A 19,600-nucleotide genomic window follows, 5' to 3' on the forward strand; every position below is an offset into this window, starting at 1 on the left:
CAGTCAACAAGTTCCGGGTAACCGGCGACGGATGACCTCCGCCCGAGATAAACAACACTGTCGGTGCAGCGGCTAACGGCTGTGGAGGAGCTCGTGTACAACGACTTCAACTATGGCAAAGAAACCGGATGACCTCGGAGATTCATGGCTGTGATTACCTAACGAACACAAATCTATTGCCACAGTAGGTTCTGGTCTTTCCTCAAACGCGAGTTAGCGTTATGTCCGCTTTTGGGGAAACTAACGGGTGCTAGCTAACGTTAGCTAGTTGCTAAACTGCAACTTCCTATGTTTACGTTGCCGTGACACTGTCTTAAGTTGCTCCTGGTGCACATCTGCCTTTAAACAAATACGCCGCAGCTGAACCTCCTTCCAGCTGGCGACTGGGGACGTAAATACGTGTGAGCTAGCGGTGAACAGTAGCCTCGGTTGACGCGGGCCGCTGAGCAGCGCGGAGCCGCCAAGTGACGAGAGATTTAGAGCTCGCCACAAATAGTGATTACGAAAACCGCTCAAAGTAAAGTAGCTAAATAGCTAAAGTAGATGATTAGCACTTGTCCAAAACGAACACGTCACTGTTGTCAGTGTGGCTCTCATAACAGACCACGACCCTTCCCCCCCTCACCCCGCGCGCGCAGACATAGGGGCGCTGTCAACGCATTTCCACGTAAATGACGTGAACGGACCCCCGAGGAGGAAGCGACCCTGACGGCCAGTTAACGCGGGGCACTCTGCCGTCGCGTAACGTTGGATTTTGCATAACCTGTTAAGGCGTATTTTTTTTTGCATTTTTTTTGCATTTTTTTTTTTGGAAACGTGTCGGGTGTCTTAATTAATTTCCACTCAAGTTTTACAAAGTCGGAAGTCCGAGAGGCGTAAAGGCTGGTTTGTGCGTAAAGTAAGTCCACCTCTCCAAGCTTTTGGTTTGAGCCTGGAGAGGTCTTCATGAGCCCACACCATCTCAGATGAAGGTATGGAAAGAGACATAACTGTGCCAGATTGTCTGGAGAGGTTAACATTTATGTGCAGCACAGTGTACATTAGATCATGTAGCTGAGGGCAATTCAGTGAATACATACTCGGAAATAAGAAGGCTGATGTTGGCCCAGATGTGATCAATTTTATTGACAAAGACAGTTGGGTTCTTTCACAATCGGCTCCTGATTGGCTTTACAAACCGTGTTGAGCAAGATTCCATAGCTTGCGCAGGTTTCCAAAGAACACATGACTAACGCTCTGGTTAAAATATTGTCCACATTATAGCTTCTCATCTTAAATTATTATAATAATACAAAAATACATATATATTTCCATTGGTAATTATGTCGTAGGTACCAATGATGGAAGTAACATCTGGATAGCGAAGCATCATCATCAGAGTACTTTAGTGGTTGATTTAAGGATTGAGCTGTTAAATACCATAATACCGCTACGTCCTTTGAAATACTGCTGGCATTACCTATCTAACGCTCCTTTTATTCTGTGTTTGGTTTCCAGCTCCATCCCTAGATCTCAATCGCTCTCTTCAGCCATGTCATCTCGCGTGCTGCTGCGGCAGCAGCTGATGCGAGAACAAGCCCAGGAGCAGGAGAGACGTGAGGCCCAGCAGCAGACCTCTGCCTCTCAGCTCCGGGCCTCCGACTCCACTCCAGCCATCTCCGTCACACTGCCCCCGAATGCTGCCCGGCCGCCTCCGGCACAGGTGCCTGTGGAGGTGCTGAAAGTACGTGCGTCCTATTTGTATGTCTGTCCACTCGTGTGCTTGGTTTAGTGCAGTCGGATTATCTCAGAATATTAACATACTCTTTAAACGATCAGGTGCAGACCCACTTGGAGAACCCCACCAAGTACCACATCCAGCAGGCACAGAGGCAGCAGGTGAAGCAGTACCTCTCCACCACCCTGGGCAACAACGCGGTGACTCAGACCATGGGGTTGTCGCCTGTGCCGCAGTCCAGTTCTGCCCCTGAAGTTGCCCCTACTGTCAGCAGTGTCCCTAACAGTCCTATGGCTCTGCTCAACATCGGATCCAACAAGGAGGAAGTATGGGAAATTCCCGTATTTGATACCAGCGGTGTAACTTCTTGTGCGTGGTTTTGGTTTGCTGGTACGGCAGATTGCAAAACCTTCTCAATCGTTGCAAACTTGCAGTACAATTTTGGAGAAGTTAAATGTCTAAGCTTTCCCTCACTTCTAGCTTAATTACTTTTTTGTTTGCTCTGGAATGATGTGTCCAAATGTCCCGCTGCGCCGACGCATGCCTTTTGTCATCGTACCCGTGTTGGCCTGTTGTCACTATAAGATGTGAAATACTGTACCTACAGTTTAACCATGCCAGCACTCCTCTTGCACACACCCCTCTCTGTGAAGTCAGGCTTCTTCAGTTAAATTGGTTGAAAAGTTTAGTGCTTGTCCTTACAGAGTATACTTCTACGAGACTGTTTTAGATTACAAAGCACACTATGTATAACATGTTGATTACCTTGACACATTTAACCCGAAGGACTTCACTGATTAAGTAACAATGGTGTTTTTCTCTTGTCTGCTTTGTCTAGATTGACGATGTGATTGACGACATCATTAGTCTTGAATCCAGTTTTAATGACGACATCATTACGTTGATTGACTCAGGGCTTCAGTTGCCTTGCACGGTATGTAGATCAATGTATTGATTTTTTTTTTTTTTTTTTTTACTGTGAATACTTCCTTTTTTTATGTTTCCTCAAATGTACAGGTTCTTCATTGATGTACTCTCTGTGGATTTCAAGTCAAACCAATTAGCTTGTTATGCCCAAGGTGTTTTTTCTCTGAATGGACGGTCTCTTTCTTGTGTGGAATTCTGAAGTTGTAGGAGTAAATATATACTTTTGACACCCGGTTACTATTCGTCACAAAAGTGCTGCTTGGGCGGGGTAAAGGTATCAGAGGATACAAGGCCGGGAGAAGCGAGTGCATTGTATTCTTGAAAAGTTCATTGTAGCGGCCAGGTTAACCACTAATTTGTCGGATAGGAAGAGCGTTGCCAACATATTTGCTGCAAAACAAAAAAAATGAGGATTATGGTGATGCTTTTGGAAGACAAGAAAAAGAAGCACAGTGAGGTAACTGTTTTTTGTGATTTAACAAAAAACAAAAAATTATATAGTTTTTTAAATGGTGCCTGGCATTGTTATCCAGCTTTAATATGTACTATTTAATGGCTTGATTTAGTGCTTTAGCCTTAAGCAGCGTCTGTTGATTAAAGGTTATTTTTAAAAGGGAAATGCAGGTTTCTGTGCCCGATGTAGTAGCGTTCGTCTCACCAGCTTTGATTCTATTTTGAATTTTATTTAGGCAGGGATGGGGAAAGGCTTTTTACTAATTTGCTTCTAGGTTCATGGTAATCAGTGGCCGTCTATGTCATGACATGATAACATGCTCAATTTCCTTTAGCTCCCGGGAAATCTGTTGGATGTCTACCATAGTCCTGGAATGGCAGCACCAACTTTCACTGTCAGCAACTCCTGCCCTGCTGATCTTCCAAAAATTAAAAGGGAAATTACTGGTACAGTATTTCACTTTTATAAACGTGCGCGTCTCTGGCTGTTCTTTAGTGTCCGGAGAACAATTTTTTCTTCAGGTTTGTAATGTTTAAGCGTTTGGAACATGATGCATTTGTCTTTCAGATGTAGACACCAAGGTGCTAATGAAAGAAAGGCAGAAGAAAGACAACCATAACCTCAGTGAGTTGAGCTTTATTTCAGCCATTTTGAGCAATTCGTTGAATGGGAATACAGTTCACCTCAGAAAATCAGTTGGAGCGAATGTGCCATGTAGATTTAAAAATCACAATATCCCACTTACACTGAGATATGATGCAACTCCAGGACAACCCATTTGATATTTTTGTCTGCTCATTTCCAGTTATTTCTGACAAAGTTTGCTTTAGTGATAACTGATTGTTGAAGGTAAACTAACGTGTGTTGCTCATGGCAGTTGAGAGGAGGCGGAGATTCAACATCAACGACCGCATAAAGGAACTTGGTACTCTGATACCCAAGTCGAATGAACCGTAAGCGCAGTCAGATTTTTCCGGATATTAATTGTCCTTTCCTAGGTCACTTGACTATTACGGAATTATCACTCCCCGCAACTGTTGTGTAGTAAACATCTTTCTGTTGTGTGTTTCCTTTTTTCCTCTGTCAGGTATCACAATGATGTCAGCGAGATGCGCTGGAATAAAGGCACCATACTGAAAGCCTCCGTGGACTACATCAGGAAGTTGCAGAAGGAGCAGCAGAGAGCCAAGGATATCGACATGCGTCAAAAAAAGCTGGAGCTGGCGAACCACGGTCTCATGTTACGCATCCAGGTCAGTGATACCTATGTATCGTTTGACAGGTTCTGGTGGTTAAACTCAGAATGGGTTGGATTGGTCGGTTATGGTTTGTAACCACAATATTTAAAGTTTGATTCAACGACACCAGAGGTGTGACAAAACAGTATTTGTCAAACTGTGGTATTACAGGTGGGGCGGGACTCGCCGATTCTTGGTGTCTTGCTCTTGATCTCTGTGAGATCGGCTTTCCTGCCGTTGCCTCTCTAGATCTAAGCTCAACATAGAGCATGCATTGAGAGTGGCCGTATCAAGCCTGCAACCCTGTTTTAGAAAGTTTTGTCGTGGAAAGCAGGCTCATTGCAGCCACTAGTACTGATAAAACATTTATTTTGCCAAATATTATACATGTTTTGCACAGATAGAATTGTATTTTCATTGTTCTAACAAAGTGATTTTATTGGTTTTTGTCTGATGGAGCAATCTGATTTACTTGAAAGTGATTGCAATTGTCTTTATTCTATTATTCAAAAAATTTGTGTTGGGGCGGTGCGGCATGAACATTTTTCTTCCTCTCAAAGTGGGACGTGACAGAAAATGTTTGAGAACCACTGGGTTAGAGTAAGGGTGCACGCTATATTTGCTTCTCTTTTTTTTTTCTGCACTGTGTCCGACATTTTCTAAGCTTCCTCTTTTGATATGTGCTCACGATCTGGCACCTGGTCGCTATGTTTTCCATAGAGGTTGACGCCCAGAAACGAATGGAGCAAAATATGAAAATACAGATCGAGGGCAAGGCTTCTAAGTGATGATTGAGAAGGCTTTTTGTGCCTTTTTTGGGGGAAATTCTACTTATTCTGCCCTTTTTTTTAAAAAATGTTGTCAACACGCTTTGAAGGCACAGTAATGAGTGAGTCCCCAGATGGCTTGTCTCTCGACCTCATACACACCACGGGCCTCAAGGGAAAAGTGTTTCTGCAGACCACAGAGATGATAAAGCAAATGTGTGGCGTGGTAATCTGTGCTCTGTGTTAAAGATTGGTTTCACTGAGTTATTATAGCTAAAGTCAGCTTGCAACTAAGTCTGCCTCCACACTGATAAGTCAAAGCAAAACACTTGCCTATTTCCACTTTACGGTATTGTTTATTGTCGGGAAATCACTTTTCACATGCTAAATGCTCAAAAAGCTCAGAGGTTTTGTCCCAGTCCCCCGGAACACGGCATCTGAATGCAGGGTAGGAAATTTACATATTTTTTAGGGGGCAATTTTTGCCCCCAACGAATGAAATCCAGGGGCATTTCAATAAAAATTGGGGGCACTTTTTGAAATAACATTTAACCGTTGTTCAAAATAATAAATATACCTATTTAGGCTTAAAGTATATGAGGTATATGAGCAATTGTCATCAACTGGCAATAATAAGACTATTAGACAGTAGTCTACAGATTCAAAGTGTTTTCTTAGATTTTTTGAACAAAAGAACAAACAGAAAACATAAATAAGACAATCATATTCCATTTTATTCTTATTTCTTTGTGGTAATTTATTGTTATTACATTTTTTTTAAACAACTATTAACAATTTTTTTTTATAATTCAAAATTATATTTATTGATTTTTTTTTTTGTTACCTTAATCACGTTGTACCTACTAGTGGTGGGACTAACCAGAGGTCCCACGATTCTATTTTATACTGCGATATATTGAGTATTGCAATTTATTTCCTTTTTTCCACCGCAAATTGTCCCCAAAGGAAAACTTTGTCAACATATTGTATCTAAGAAGATACCGTTTTCAGTCTGTTAATCTCACTTCAATACTTTTTTATTGCAGCAAAATGTGATTGTCAAGCAGACAAACTGACCAACACTGTCATCAATGTTGTCATTCGAGCTGGGTGCGCCGAAGAGGGGGCGGGGCTTATCGCCGTGCAGGTTTAATTTCTGCCATTCACCATGGAAATAACCACTCTTTCTGCTTCATACTTGTTGTTGAAATCCCCAAAACGCCCTCGTGTCTGGGTTTATAATATTATCCGTAGCCACACGGCTAGGTGGATGTCACGCGAGGAAGTGCGTCTGAATGACGGCCGCTTCCAGCGCTGCTAGAGGACCAGCAGCCAGTTTGATGCTTTTTCTAATGTCTTTGACCAGCGGTGTGTCGCACATGTTGTCCTGTGTGTCGTACAACAGCTGTGAGAGCAGCGGCGCTACGAGTGACAGGAAGTCCAGACGGTTGATTTAAACACGGACGGCGCATTTCTAAGTTCATTAAATGATCATAATTATTAGAGGAAATGATGGGCCTCTCCTAGTGGTATCAGGGGCAAAACTATATTTCTTCGGGGCAGTTTTGCCCTTTGCCCTCGTGTATTTCAGACGCTGTCTGAATGCCAATCTGCTGTTCTCTTCAGGAACTGGAAATGCAGGCGCAGCTCCACGGTCTGAGTCCTGATCCATCGCTGCTCCAACAGCAGCAAGTCCCACACGGCGGTCCGTCTCTGCCCCCATGTACAGACGGCATCTCCTCCCAAAACCTACTCAGCCTGGGCGGGGCAGGCATCGGGCCGCCTCTGCCAGCCTCCTTCCTGTCCCCGCCCTCCTCGGACTCTCCCGCAGGAGTCACCATCAGCAGCCCCCTGGACCTGGGCAGCCTGAGCTTCGCTGAGCTGGACGACTCCTCGGCCTCGGCCCTCTACCCGGACGTGGGTTTGGGAGACTTTCTCATGGACGAGGGGTGCACCCTGTCCCCGGAGAGAATGGCGGAGCCGCTCTTTTCCCCCTTGTCACCAGGTGCCTCGAAAAGCAGCAGTCGCAGGAGCAGCCTTGAAATGGACGAGGACTTGTGATGAGCCCTGTGTGTCGGTCAGAGACCGTCTGTCGGGACAAGAATGTCAGGAAGTGCAGTCTATCCTTAAATAACGTCAGTCTGTTTATAGGACTGTACAATTGAACTTTGGAAAGCAAAAAATAGCAAACATTAAGATCAAAACTAACATGTTATTCTTGATTTCTTTGTTTTTGTTTTGCCATACAGGCCTAATTATTATTGTTGTTCCTGTTTGGAGCTAGTCAGATAATTATGTCTGGGTTCATAAATGCCATCTTATTCAAATGAAATATTGTATCATAGGGGCATGGACTTAGCATTAAGACATATTTCCATTCTTATATAGTTTTAAAGATTTTCTTCAGAGATTTAAGAGGGATATAAAGTGTGCTTGAATTTATTATGTGCTCATTTGTAGGGAAGAAAGCTGTGAGGTTTCTTTGTTCACAACACAACACTGGCATACAAAAAAAAGAAACAAAAGTTGATTAAGAGATGCCAACATAAAGTCTGTTTTCTTTTTTCAACTGACTGGAATCAGGGTTTGTTAATAGCGGTCGCACGCTCATCCATGTTGGGTTGTTTCACCAGCAGCTACAGAAGGGATCTTTCTAAGGTGAATTGGCACATTGTGAGATATTTACTGCATATTGTATATAAGAAAATTTTATTTTGAGCAATTTAATTGCACCTTATTTTATGGCAGTCTATGCATTTTATGAGAGCTTTTGTCTGTTTTTATTACTATCGCACACGGTGGACAGCTGATGCCCGGGTTGCATGTATTTGTAATACATTTAAAGCAATGGCACCTTCACTCGCTGCTGCAGCTAGTTGGCCAAAGCAGGATTTCTTCCAGAGTAGCGACAAATTACAAATCAGCGTTTTTATTTTTGAAATATATTCACGAAGTCAGTGGAAATGCAAGACAGTATGAGAGATGCAGAACAATTTTACAATAGTACTGAAGTTCATTACAGTATAGTTATTTTGATACCTGAATAATAGTTTACTTGGTAGTTTTCTCCTGACTAATATCTGTGTCGTCAGTGATTGTCTCTGTTATCCTTGGCGTCCGATCACAGTGATTTTACTGATTTAGCGCGTTCTACTCAGATTGTGGCTTCTTTTGAAGCCACAATCAACGACATTCTTTTGAGGTGACGATCAAACAGCAGATGTATCTAATGCTCATTTAAAGGGCTCGGGCCTCCTTTTAACCAACCACTAGCCTCACGTCTGTCATAAGGTATACCTGTTTGTTGTGTGGAAACCTGCAATGCAATTATTATTCAATAAAGAAAATAGCCAGAGTTTTAGAAAAAGGCATTTAATCTGTCCGATGCTTAACGCGACCTTATGTACAGTAAATGAATGTGTGTTTGAGAACCTGCATACCTGTTGTTGTTTTGTTTGTTTTGTTTTGTTGACACTGACGCACTGAACACAACCTCCAAGTTATTGATAACAATACATTTCTTTTTTTTTAACTATTCAGCAGCCAAAAAAAAAAACCATCTTTGTGTTTTGGTGGTGATTTTTAAAGTGTCCTCTCCTGGTCGTGCAAACTTGTCTTCTCTTCCACAGCTCAGTGCTACTAATCGCGTTGTCCTTATTGTCCCACCAGATGAAGTCTAATCGCTCTCACGATATTAACCGCGTCTTACCCTGACCTATATCTGAGTGCTAACACTGACTGTTAACCATAAACAGACGTAGCATTTGTGTCTTGTCCTTCCAAGTTTGGCTTTTTCTTCTTTTTTTGGGGGAGATTTTAACGAATAAATGATTCCCATTGGTTTCCGATGTCTTAGATGTGTGGTTATTTCAGTGGTAAAGCATCTGAGAGATTTCCATGGACAGGTCCAGGCACTCCGAAGCCTGGAGGCAGGGGTCGCACAGGTGGCGCCCGGCGCACAGACAGTGGCAGAGGTCACAGCGGTGGCCGGCGGTCTCCAGGAGGGGCCGCAGGGTCCCGGGTTCGCAGCCGCACAGGAACGAGCACAGCGACCAGGCGCACTCGCTGCAGCCTCTCGTCGCGGCCAGCAAACAGTCCAGCGGGTGACAGAAGAGGCAGGTCAAGAGGACCGCGGCGCAAAGGTCTCGAGGAGGGTGGGAGGGGAAGGAAGTTAGCGAGAAAGAAAAGGAAGCGAGCGAGGCTTTAATTTGAGGAAGAAGGAGTAAGTAAGGCATGCACAACAGGGTCGTGTCCTTACCGTCACCACCCGGCTCCGCGTGGACGCCAGTGACTTTGTGGCTCCTACTGGTTGACGTGAAGGACTGACTGAGATCACGGACCGCGCGAGCCTCAGTAGAGGACGGCAGCAGTGCGCGCAGGGGCCTCGGCTGGTCTCGCGCCACAGGGCTGCAGGTGGAAGCTGCGGTCACTCCACCTTTTGGGTTTTAATGCACGTTGGTTTCTGCACCATGACACATGGAGGTGAACAAACGAGCAAAAACTCCTGCATGAAGACTGATTGTGTCTGTAAAGAGGTCACAGGTCAAAGTACCTTTTGGGAACACACTCACAGAGGTGTCGGATAGTTCGGTGTCCTCAGTGGAGATCCGCTCTGAAAACATAGTGACGTCAGTCAAAGATCCTGCGAGAAAAGAAAGTTCGGCTGTTTTAAGAAACCGAAAATTTGGTTCAAACAACACTTGGTTCATGACAATGAATGCGGCTATCTGTGAACCTACCTGCTAGATCTGCGCTCGGGTCGTCGGGTATACCGGGCATCTCTGAAGCAGTGGCCAGTGAGTTATTGAACTTTGGTTGGCCATCACTTCCATCACCCATATTTCCTGCAGAATCCTGTTTTGTATCTATTGCGGCCCTGACTGTGTCACCTACACCTGTTCATCTGAAAGGAATATGAGGAAATTACTTCTTTTTTTTTTAAACCCTCAAAACTATCATTAAAACTCACAAATTCACTTACTTACGTTATTAGTTGAAGTAATGTCAAATTAAACCTCATCATTCTCTGCAGATAACCGTTGCCAGTTTGCAGCTGTTAGTGATGAGTGGGCATCTTGGAAATGGCAGGGAAGTTAATCTATTATTTATCACCATTTAGGAAACATTTATAATGTAGATGAAAGGCAGCGCGGGGATAGCCTGACAGCTATATGAGAATGTGCGCTCTTGATTTTGATATTCATTCATAATTAATGTCTAAGACTCACCTTATGTGGCTTATTTTTTTTTTTATTTTTTGTTTGCAGATATTCCAGAAGAAAACACCTTTACTTTGTCTATCTGAAGTATTTTATCCACATTTCAAGCTATTTGTTATAATTTAACAAATAATGTTGAGGGTTTTTTAGTATTCAGGGTTTACAAAGGATGTACATACGGTATATCAAGTCAACATGAATTAGATAAATCAAATACAATTAACATTTAATATACTATACTTCAGTTCATCTGATGGATGGAATCAATAGCCACAGCAATACAATCTTGAACCCTCTGCCTCTAAATACATTTGATGTGATTCATCATTGCATTTACAGGAATTCATAAAAGCCTGCATTGTTTATTTCTCTCTGCATGATCAGAATGTTATCATAAACATGTTATACTCACTTTTCAGGGCATAGAAGCAGGCGATCCAGCATAGCGTTAATCACAGACGCATCCTTCAGTCACCTGTCAGCTGTGGAGGTTTATCTCTCTCTCTCTCTCTCTCTCTCTCTCTCTCTCTCTCTCTCTCTCTCTCTCTCTCTCTCTCTCTCTGTGTGTGTGTGTGTGTGTGTGTGTGTGTGTGTGTCCAAACAGGAACACGCACACTAATGGTTGTGTTCATATTGCTTTTTTACTGTAGAACATATTATGGCCAATATCTTCAATCACATTAGGTAATTCAATATCTCAATAACAATATATATCCTGATACATCATATTTTACAGTAATTAAATATATAAATACACAACCAATATATAACCACTTGGACGGTTTCAAGTGAAATGAGAGAAAACTATATTCATGTTTCTAGCTACATGTGCACTACAGAGCAATATTAAGACATAGCTGATGCACTTATCACGATATCTCCATGATTTCGTGAAGGTACGATTCCAATGAAAGATTATAAATAATCATATTGAATTGTTGACCATCGCTGTATTTGTCGCTCTTTGCATCTAATATATAGGTAGTCGAACTATAGAGCAAATAATCTTCTATTTGGAAATTAATATGTTGAGTGTCAAATTGTTGTTCGTGGGCAATGTTTTTTGGTGCAAGAGCAACACTACAAGCCAAGCGTTTGGCTCATTCTGAACAGGCATGTTTTCCACGGGCTCTGCACATGTAATGTAAGCATTAGAAGCATTAAGATATATTTCAATTGTATCCTCCATATTGATCATCTGGACATAATATGACAATACTGGTAACACTGATTTTGAACGGTGTATATCCCTTAAAAACGCGACATATACAGCAGGTGGCAGTAGTGTGCCCCTGGATGTTAATTTGCCACCAGAGAAGAAGAACCCTTCACCAACGGACCAACGATATTTTTTCCGAGTAGTACCGAGTTTAGCCGATTGTCAGCGATGTTGTCAGAGTAAACCTTAAACGAGCGCTAGCTATCGAGCTAATAGGTTTCACCGGTTCGGTGTAGCATTGGTTGCCCTCCCATTATATTTGCAGAACGACCAACGAGTTAACGCTACAGCTCTCTCACTATGGTACGTATGAGATAAAACAAAAAGACGATTTGGAAAAGTTAGTTAGCTAAGCTAATTCAATTTGGTGACGAATAGGTTAGCGTTCACTACACGGCCGTAAGTAAGTTTACGTCCCACAGGAGCATGTTGTGGTCCAATTTGGGTTATATCGTTTATCTAAATGTCGACTAATAACACTACGCTGCTGGATAAACTAAAAGTTGTGTTCGTGGAGTACAGTAAAGGTAACGTTGGTTGGAAAGCATCAGCTCTATCTTTAACTGACATTTTAGCTAGCTTAACCAGCTAGCTATGCTATCATATGCTATCTGACTAGCTTACTAATAACTGCAGAACAGAATATAACATACAGCAGTCTGTATGGAAACAAAGTCTTTGTTAATTTTACTCGGAGTTTGCCTTTTACTGCGGTTGCTGGTTAGCTGACCAACTCCTCGTGTTTTGAACTGTATCCGCATTTCAACACATCACACCTCTATTACAATGTAATGAGGATATAACGCAAGCTAATGTTAAATATCTAGTTCGGTGACGACGTCATGACAACAATTGGTGTTATTAGGGTCAACGACGTTAGCTAACTAACCTATATATATTTGAAAAAATAACTTTCCATGCCTTGGTCTTCACTGTATATTATTACACATGTCAAAGCTATATTTTCCAATAAAAATGTAGGAGAGTCAAGAGTAGGAACCATCCCATGTTACTGAGCAACCAGCCTGTTTATTTATTACAGCAGAGCTACTGTTCAAAGTGAAATGCTAAACTCTGCTACTTTAGAAACAAAGATATTGTTTTATAATTAAAAAAGGCAACATAAAGCCTTCTGTTCTCCTTGAACACAATGCAGTCCAGCAACCAGTTATCAGTGACGTTGACCAGTTGTGATGTGCTTATTTTTATTTTTTGTTTTGTTTCAGGACAGCGAGTTGTCTGACATTGACCATGTACCGGGGCCTGAGACCAGCAGTATGGAGGGGGAGAACTCACCCCTGTACTGCATCTGCCGGAAACCAGACATAAACTGTTTCATGATGTAAGTTCACAGCACCAATCCTGTTGTTTCAATCATCGCTGCGCATGGATGCAACAATGATCAACATGGTTTCCTTCGTTTTTCTCTTTTAGTGGCTGCGATAACTGTAATGAGTGGTTCCATGGCCACTGCATTCACATCACTGAAAAGAAGGCAAAAGCAATCCGGGAATGGTATTGCACGAGATGCAGAGGTGATGAAAAACTTCTGTTATCACAGCCTCTTAAGAGTGCTGTGCTCAATGTTGAATACATCACAAATAATCAAAAATTAACAAGACGTTGTTGCGTTTTTCTCTCCCTGTCACCAGATAAAAACTCTTCGCTGGAAATAAAGTATAGAACAAAGAAAAACCGAGAGAAGGAGGCTGAGTATGACAGAGGATCTGATAGACAGTACAGCACCCCAAGCACTCCTGACTATAAGAGTGAAAGGCGGCGTGGATCTAAAGTAAGTTGACCTAAATATTTAGGTTTGACTGCAATGTCTGAAGAGCATTGAAAAAGTACTCGCACAAATTTGATAATTGGATCTTCCAAATTAAAAGTAGCCATTGCTTACTGACATGAGGAACAACAATATGCATTGTTTTTACCATTAGTATTCACTCAGTCAGTTTGACTTTTGAAACAACAATTGTTCACCGACGCAAAAGAGAGAAACAAGTATTGCATCAATAAAAACGAAGATCGAGGTTACTTCAAATGTACCTAATTTACAGTAAATTGAAAGCACAAGCCTTGTGTCGTATGCAGTAGTGTTGCAGAAGCTACTTGCAGTTGTGCAGTCTTGGTTTTCATTGAGTAATGTCATAATGTCACTTTTATTTCCATATTGCCCAGTCATCAATATGACTATCTTTCGTCCTCCTCAATTTTGTAGTTTTGCACAGAAGTTTTAAAAACACAATCTCGTTTTTAAGTATACATGATGGAAAATATGGCTTTGTGTCACAGCGATGCATAGCCGTTTTCAAGTGTTCGTTGAATATAATGTAGGATGTAAAACGATGCACATTGTGCAATGGCTCTTACTGTCCATCGTTGGATTGTCCTCAGGTCAAGCGTTCGGTCCGAATGTGTGGCGAATGTGAGCCCTGCAGAAGGACCGAGGACTGTGCCGTGTGTGACTTCTGCAAGGACATGAAGAAATTTGGAGGTCCCAACAAAATCAGACAGAAGTGCAGGTTTAGGCAATGTGAGGTTCGAGCCAGGGTATGTTGCTTCATCGCTGTTGTTTTTAAACACGATTATGCCACCGAAGTGTAGGAGAATATTTCACATTTCTCGCCCTGTTCACTTTCTACATTTTCATTTTCATCTTCTTTTTGTTATTGATAGGTCTTGAAAGTCCCATTACTAGACTGTTGTTCTTTAGTGTATATATACACTATATATATATATATATATATATATATATATATATATATATATATATATATATATATATATATATATATATATATATATATATATATATATATATATATATATATATATATATATATATATAGTGATTCGCACTCCCAAATCTCTGATGTATTGTGCTCTCCCTTGTGGCTTCTTTTGAAATGTCCAACCTGTTGTTTATGTATAGAAAATGCTGCGCGTGAAGGATGAGGAAATGTCTTTGCAAGAAAGGAGGGACAATTCCTACCACAGACGGAGACTATACTCGGATGACTACGACAGTGAGGCGGATCTCTACCAGCAGTACAAGTCATCAGGGAATAACAACAACATGGTAGCAGAACATGTGACACATCTCGATGGATATAATAAACATGCTCGTTCCAGACGCACTTAATCAGCAGCTGTATGCATTTTTTCACTCCTCTCACTCAGGCATGGAATAGCGATGAAGACGAAGAGCCACCCTTCAGTCCCGTTGTGCGTAAAAAAGCTGTGAAGGTTAAGCACGTCAAGAGAAGAGAAAAGAAGTTTGACAAGAAAGTAAGTTTTTCTCAGATAAATTATTATTATTTCAAGTGCTGCCAGGCGTTAACATGGCAGATAGTAATACCATATATCTATAACATCCTGTCCACTACTTTTTTTTTAAACTATCCAGAAGGAGTCACGGCGCCACAAGCTGAAGCAGAAGCACAAAGACAGAACCAGATGCAGCGAGAAGAGCGAGCTCCGGGATAACACCGGACAGCGTCAGTGTCTGGGACCAAGCTGTGTGGCGGCAACAAGACCCAACTCCAAATACTGCTCTGAGGACTGTGGCATGAAGCTGGCTGCCAAGTAAGAACTTTCACCTTTTCATACATTAGTGTATAAGGCTGGATACTGTAATCCGGATGTCTTTGACATCCATTTGCTTTTTTTGAACAAACAAAGCAAATGTCTCCAGTGAATTTAAAGCTTATTGGAGATTTCTCTCCTAAAATAAAAAAATGGAACAACCTCTGTTTAGTATAAACGCCATGGTCAAATATTGTATATCCCGGTTGTACTCAAATGCCAGCATTACTTTTCTGGTACTATTGCTCCACCTAGTGTTGGAAGGATGAAATGCCGGTAAAATTATCTGTTTTATTACATTAGTTTTTGTTGGGAACCTCTGAACCCAAACTAAATTTTAAACTTTTGATTTGATTTGTCACGGAGTATTACTATGTATTCTTCTTCCTCTTTATCTTCCCTATCATTATCCTTGCTGTACTGCCCCATGGAAAGTGTTTCTGAGGCTTTCTGCTAACTAAATAACAACCTGGGGGGGAAATCCTCATTGTCTTGACCTGTGTATTCTTCACCATTTAAATACATGGATCCGTGTGCATTTTCTTCCCCAGTCGGATCTACGAGATCCTACCTCAGCGTATCCAGCAGTGGCAGCAGAGTCCCTGCATTGCGGAGGAGCACGGTAAGAAGCAGCTGGAGCGCATCCGTCGGGAGCAGCAGAACGCCCGGCTGCGCCTCACGGAGATGGAGCGACGCTTCCACGAACTGGAAGGCATCGTAGCCAAGGCCAAGCAGCAGGCAGTGCAGCAGGACGAGGAGGTGAGCGGACAGAAGCCTGCGTGCTTGTTAGATAGATAGTTACTTTATTAATCCCGCAAGGGGACATTCATTACAATACCATTACAGCAGCATTTATACATAAAGGTAAGCAATAAAATATAAAAAATGCACAATATATTCAAAACAATTAATAGAATAATATTAAATTAGCTAACAAAGCAAACAAAACAATAGTGCAAATCTGTAGCCAAACGAACAACAGTGTCACGGTTTTATAGTTGAGTGATTTAATTTGGCCAGAGGGGATTTTTTTATATAGTCTTATTGCAGTGGGCAGGAATGATCTCCTGTATCTGTCCTTCTGACAGCGGAGCTGGATGAGTCTGTTGGAAAAGTGCTCCGCTGTCCATGCAGTAGGTGGTGGAGAGGGTGGTCCGGGTTATCAATATAGTAATCATTTCTTCAGTGTCCTCCTCCACCACCTTGTCCAGACTGTCCAGTTTGCTGCCAATGATGGAGCCGGCCTTCTTAACCAAAAAGTCTTTGGTTTCTATTTGCAGGTGAATGAAGGCGACAGCGAGGACATGGACTTGCAGATTTTCTGTGTGTCTTGTAGTCATCCCATCAATCCCAAAGTGGCGCTGAGACATATGGAGAGATGTTATGCAAAGGTGACTATATAACTATGTCCTATCGGCCACCCACGGCTCCGGAGCCGCATGCGGCTCTTTAGCCCCTCTGTTACTGCTCCTTGAGGCTTTGACAAAAAATAAAATATATATATATATATTTTATTTCATTGTATTTTTTGCACAGTGGACAATCTTTCAAAGGGAACACCTCTTATCTTGGAGTTTTAAATGATACTGTGTCACTGAAAATGAACTACCATGTACGTCAGATCCTTTTCCTGTCGCTGCCTTAAGTCATCAAATATAAACGCAAACAAAAGCATACAGGCTACTTGTAACATTTCTTACCCTCATGATTTTCTTGACAGTATGAGAGTCAGACCTCCTTTGGCTCCATGTACCCTACAAAAATAGAAGGGTAAGAAGAAGAGAAAATCCTCTCAAAGTATAAAACGACTTTCCTTATTTCAGTTTTTTTGCTAACATGTTTGTTCTTCCCCCACAGAGCAACCAGACTCTTCTGTGATGTGTACAATCCCCAAAGCAAAACCTATTGTAAAAGGCTGCAGGTTCTGTGTCCAGAACATTCCAGAGATCCTAAGGTCAGTGGAAACCTCTCAGCCGCTTGTATGATTAACTTGATGCACTAAAAACTGCCTTTAGTCTAAAACCCAAACGTGTTGAATGTTATTATTTGCTGAAAATGAAGTCGTGTTCATGTCAAGATTTTTTAACACTTGTTTTTCTTCTGTTTCGGTGACTAGATCTCACAGGATGAGGTGTGTGGATGTCCTCTAGTGAAGAATGTGTTTGAGCTGACAGGAGACTTCTGCAAGGTCTCCAAAAGGAAATGTAACAAGCATTACAACTGGGAGAAGCTGAGGAGAGCAGAGGTGGACTTAGAGCGAGTCAGGGTGGTAAGTCCAACGCTGCAACTGTCGCTTCGGTTTCAGCGGGCAGAACTGGAAATCCAGCATGTTTTCAATTGATTCTGATTGAGAACGGCCTCGTTTTTGATGCCTCCTACTTGACATTACACCTCTTCTCGCCCACAGTGGTACAAGTTGGACGAGCTCTTTGAACAGGAGCGCAATGTCAGGACCGCTATGACCAACAGAGCTGGTCTGCTCGCTCTGATGTTGCACCAGACCATTCAACACGACCCTGTGACGACCGATCTCCGTAGCATCAAGGATAGGTAGTCAAGCTTGATGGCACCTGTTCTCTGATCTTTGGGCCACTGTGGATATTTGAGTGTTGAGGATTAAACGGTTCCTACAATTTGGATGAAATCAGTTTTTCTAACTCGATAAATATTTTAAAATCTTTGTATGATAATTAACTGTAAGAGGTAAATGGATATATATTTTTTTCTGACTGGTAGATGAACTATTGCTGATTTGAAAACAGCTGTTTTTGGTATGATTGCCACGAATAAACACCTTAAACTTGCGTCGGGTAAGGTGTGTGTTGCATTTGTTGTCCCATCTTTTCTATTTGCCTTTGCACACAAAATTTACACAGGGTGCTGTGATTATTATGGAATTACAACTTGCCAAACTGAGAATGTGTACTTTATATGTGCTTTAAAATGACACAAAGGCCTGTTTATGGTGGTCCTTCCTTCACTACCATGAAAAAGAGCACAGTACAATCGGGCCAGAACAAACACTACAAATGGGGGAATTGGTCGCATCAGTGGATGTAACCAAGGAAAGGCAGAGGAAAAACTGCATAACAAAAAACTGCAAAAACAAAGGATGTTGCAAGGTAGACCATTCAAGATTTGTTTTAAGATATAGACTATTGCCTTGCTGTGGTGTTTTTCTTTTCTTTGTTCAGGCTTCTGTAACTAAATAACCACATGTAGGTTCATAGCAACTGGACAGTGAGATATAGAATAACTCATCTTAGCATAATATAACTTATAGTACAAGTTATCTAAATGACTGTAGACAAAACAGAACCGGATTCATAATATAGAACATTCTAAATCCCTTATGACTGGTTGGTCAATAATCAGACACAGAGCTCTATGATTGGTGTGATTTAAAGACAGGATTGTGTGATTGCTTTCCATCTCTTATGTTCTTGTGCATGAGTATACTTAGTTTCTGATCATAATTAATGTTTTCCTTGATTAAAATGAATACACACAGGTAATATATTGATTAAGTAAATAAACACTTTATTTCTCCCTTGCTATAAAAACTACTGGCATGTTGATATTACACTCATCCCACCTCCAATGTTTACATTATACTAAGAATCAACCCGAGTTCACTCCATGTTTTGTTTATTGCCTGAATAGCAGTGAATTAGTTGATTTTCACTACCTTATGCTACGCACAGCCTTTTCAACAGCAAGCTATTATAACACACACTCATTTTGGAACAGAAAAAAATAACTTTTGTATTTTAACTAGCACTGTTGCCTTCACGTGCCTATCTAGAGCGCGCGCACACACCTCTTTCGAATGACCCGTAAAGGCAGCACCTAAATGACAAATGAAGCGTGCTGTTAAAGAGGATGAAAACGGGATGAGAGAGAAATCCCTCCCGTTCGACTGTTGATTGGGCAGGTCTTACTTTCGTGTGCAGTCGTTTCCCATGGCCCAACCCGAATATGAACCAGTGACGTTTAAAACGAGTAGGCAACGAAACAAAGTAAAAATGTATCATTCAGTGTTATTTAATGGCAATAATAGCCCGAGTGGCTCGCTGATATAATTAAAATATACCATCGCTAAAAAAAAGGCCTGCCTGCTGTTGTCCACGGTGTTTGGTAATTGTTTTAAATAATTGCAGACGTGAAGAAATGCGTTATAATACCTTTAAGAGTTAGCAACAAATGGAGTAACTGTACTTAAATGTAAAGTATAGTTGTTAGCTGTATGCAGCGCTGCATGGTGTTGACGGTCCTCTCCGGAGGTCAGAGCGGGCCACCGGGCCGATTACCATCTTTGGTGTATAGTTCTTCTTTGGCCCCACAACCGTTTCCGCCAGTGGCAGTGTTGCATGGGAGCCAGCTAGCTACGTTAGCTCTGCCTCGGAAAGTAGTGCCTGCGACCAGTGTGCCAAGCCTCTGGGTGATATTACCCCCCAAGGTGTGTGTG

At 41.9% G+C, this 19,600-nt stretch overlaps 2 protein-coding genes across 2 annotated transcripts; both read left to right on the forward strand.

Annotated features, from left to right (window-relative positions):
• Positions 1–63: 63 nt before the first annotated feature.
• tfe3b (transcription factor binding to IGHM enhancer 3b) lies at positions 64–8,698 on the forward strand. The gene is made up of 9 exons (XM_079218136.1): positions 64–184; positions 1,498–1,723; positions 1,819–2,043; positions 2,556–2,651; positions 3,433–3,544; positions 3,666–3,722; positions 3,976–4,051; positions 4,186–4,351; positions 6,730–8,698. Exons 1-9 carry the CDS (start codon positions 129–131, stop codon positions 7,162–7,164), a joined length of 1,449 nt encoding a protein of 482 aa, XP_079074262.1. The 5' UTR covers positions 64–128; the 3' UTR covers positions 7,165–8,698.
• Positions 8,699–12,775: 4,077 nt separating this feature from the next.
• Positions 12,776–17,936, forward strand: cxxc1b (CXXC finger protein 1b). The gene is made up of 13 exons (XM_079217643.1): positions 12,776–12,883; positions 12,976–13,076; positions 13,194–13,333; positions 13,942–14,097; positions 14,480–14,626; positions 14,728–14,835; positions 14,954–15,132; positions 15,684–15,891; positions 16,413–16,523; positions 16,853–16,902; positions 16,990–17,086; positions 17,249–17,401; positions 17,540–17,936. Exons 1-13 carry the CDS (start codon positions 12,819–12,821, stop codon positions 17,684–17,686), a joined length of 1,662 nt encoding a protein of 553 aa, XP_079073769.1. The 5' UTR covers positions 12,776–12,818; the 3' UTR covers positions 17,687–17,936.
• Positions 17,937–19,600: the final 1,664 nt, after the last annotated feature.

This window comes from Taurulus bubalis (genome assembly GCF_910589615.1).
Source record: "Taurulus bubalis genome assembly, chromosome: 5".
NCBI lineage: Eukaryota > Metazoa > Chordata > Actinopteri > Perciformes > Cottidae > Taurulus > Taurulus bubalis.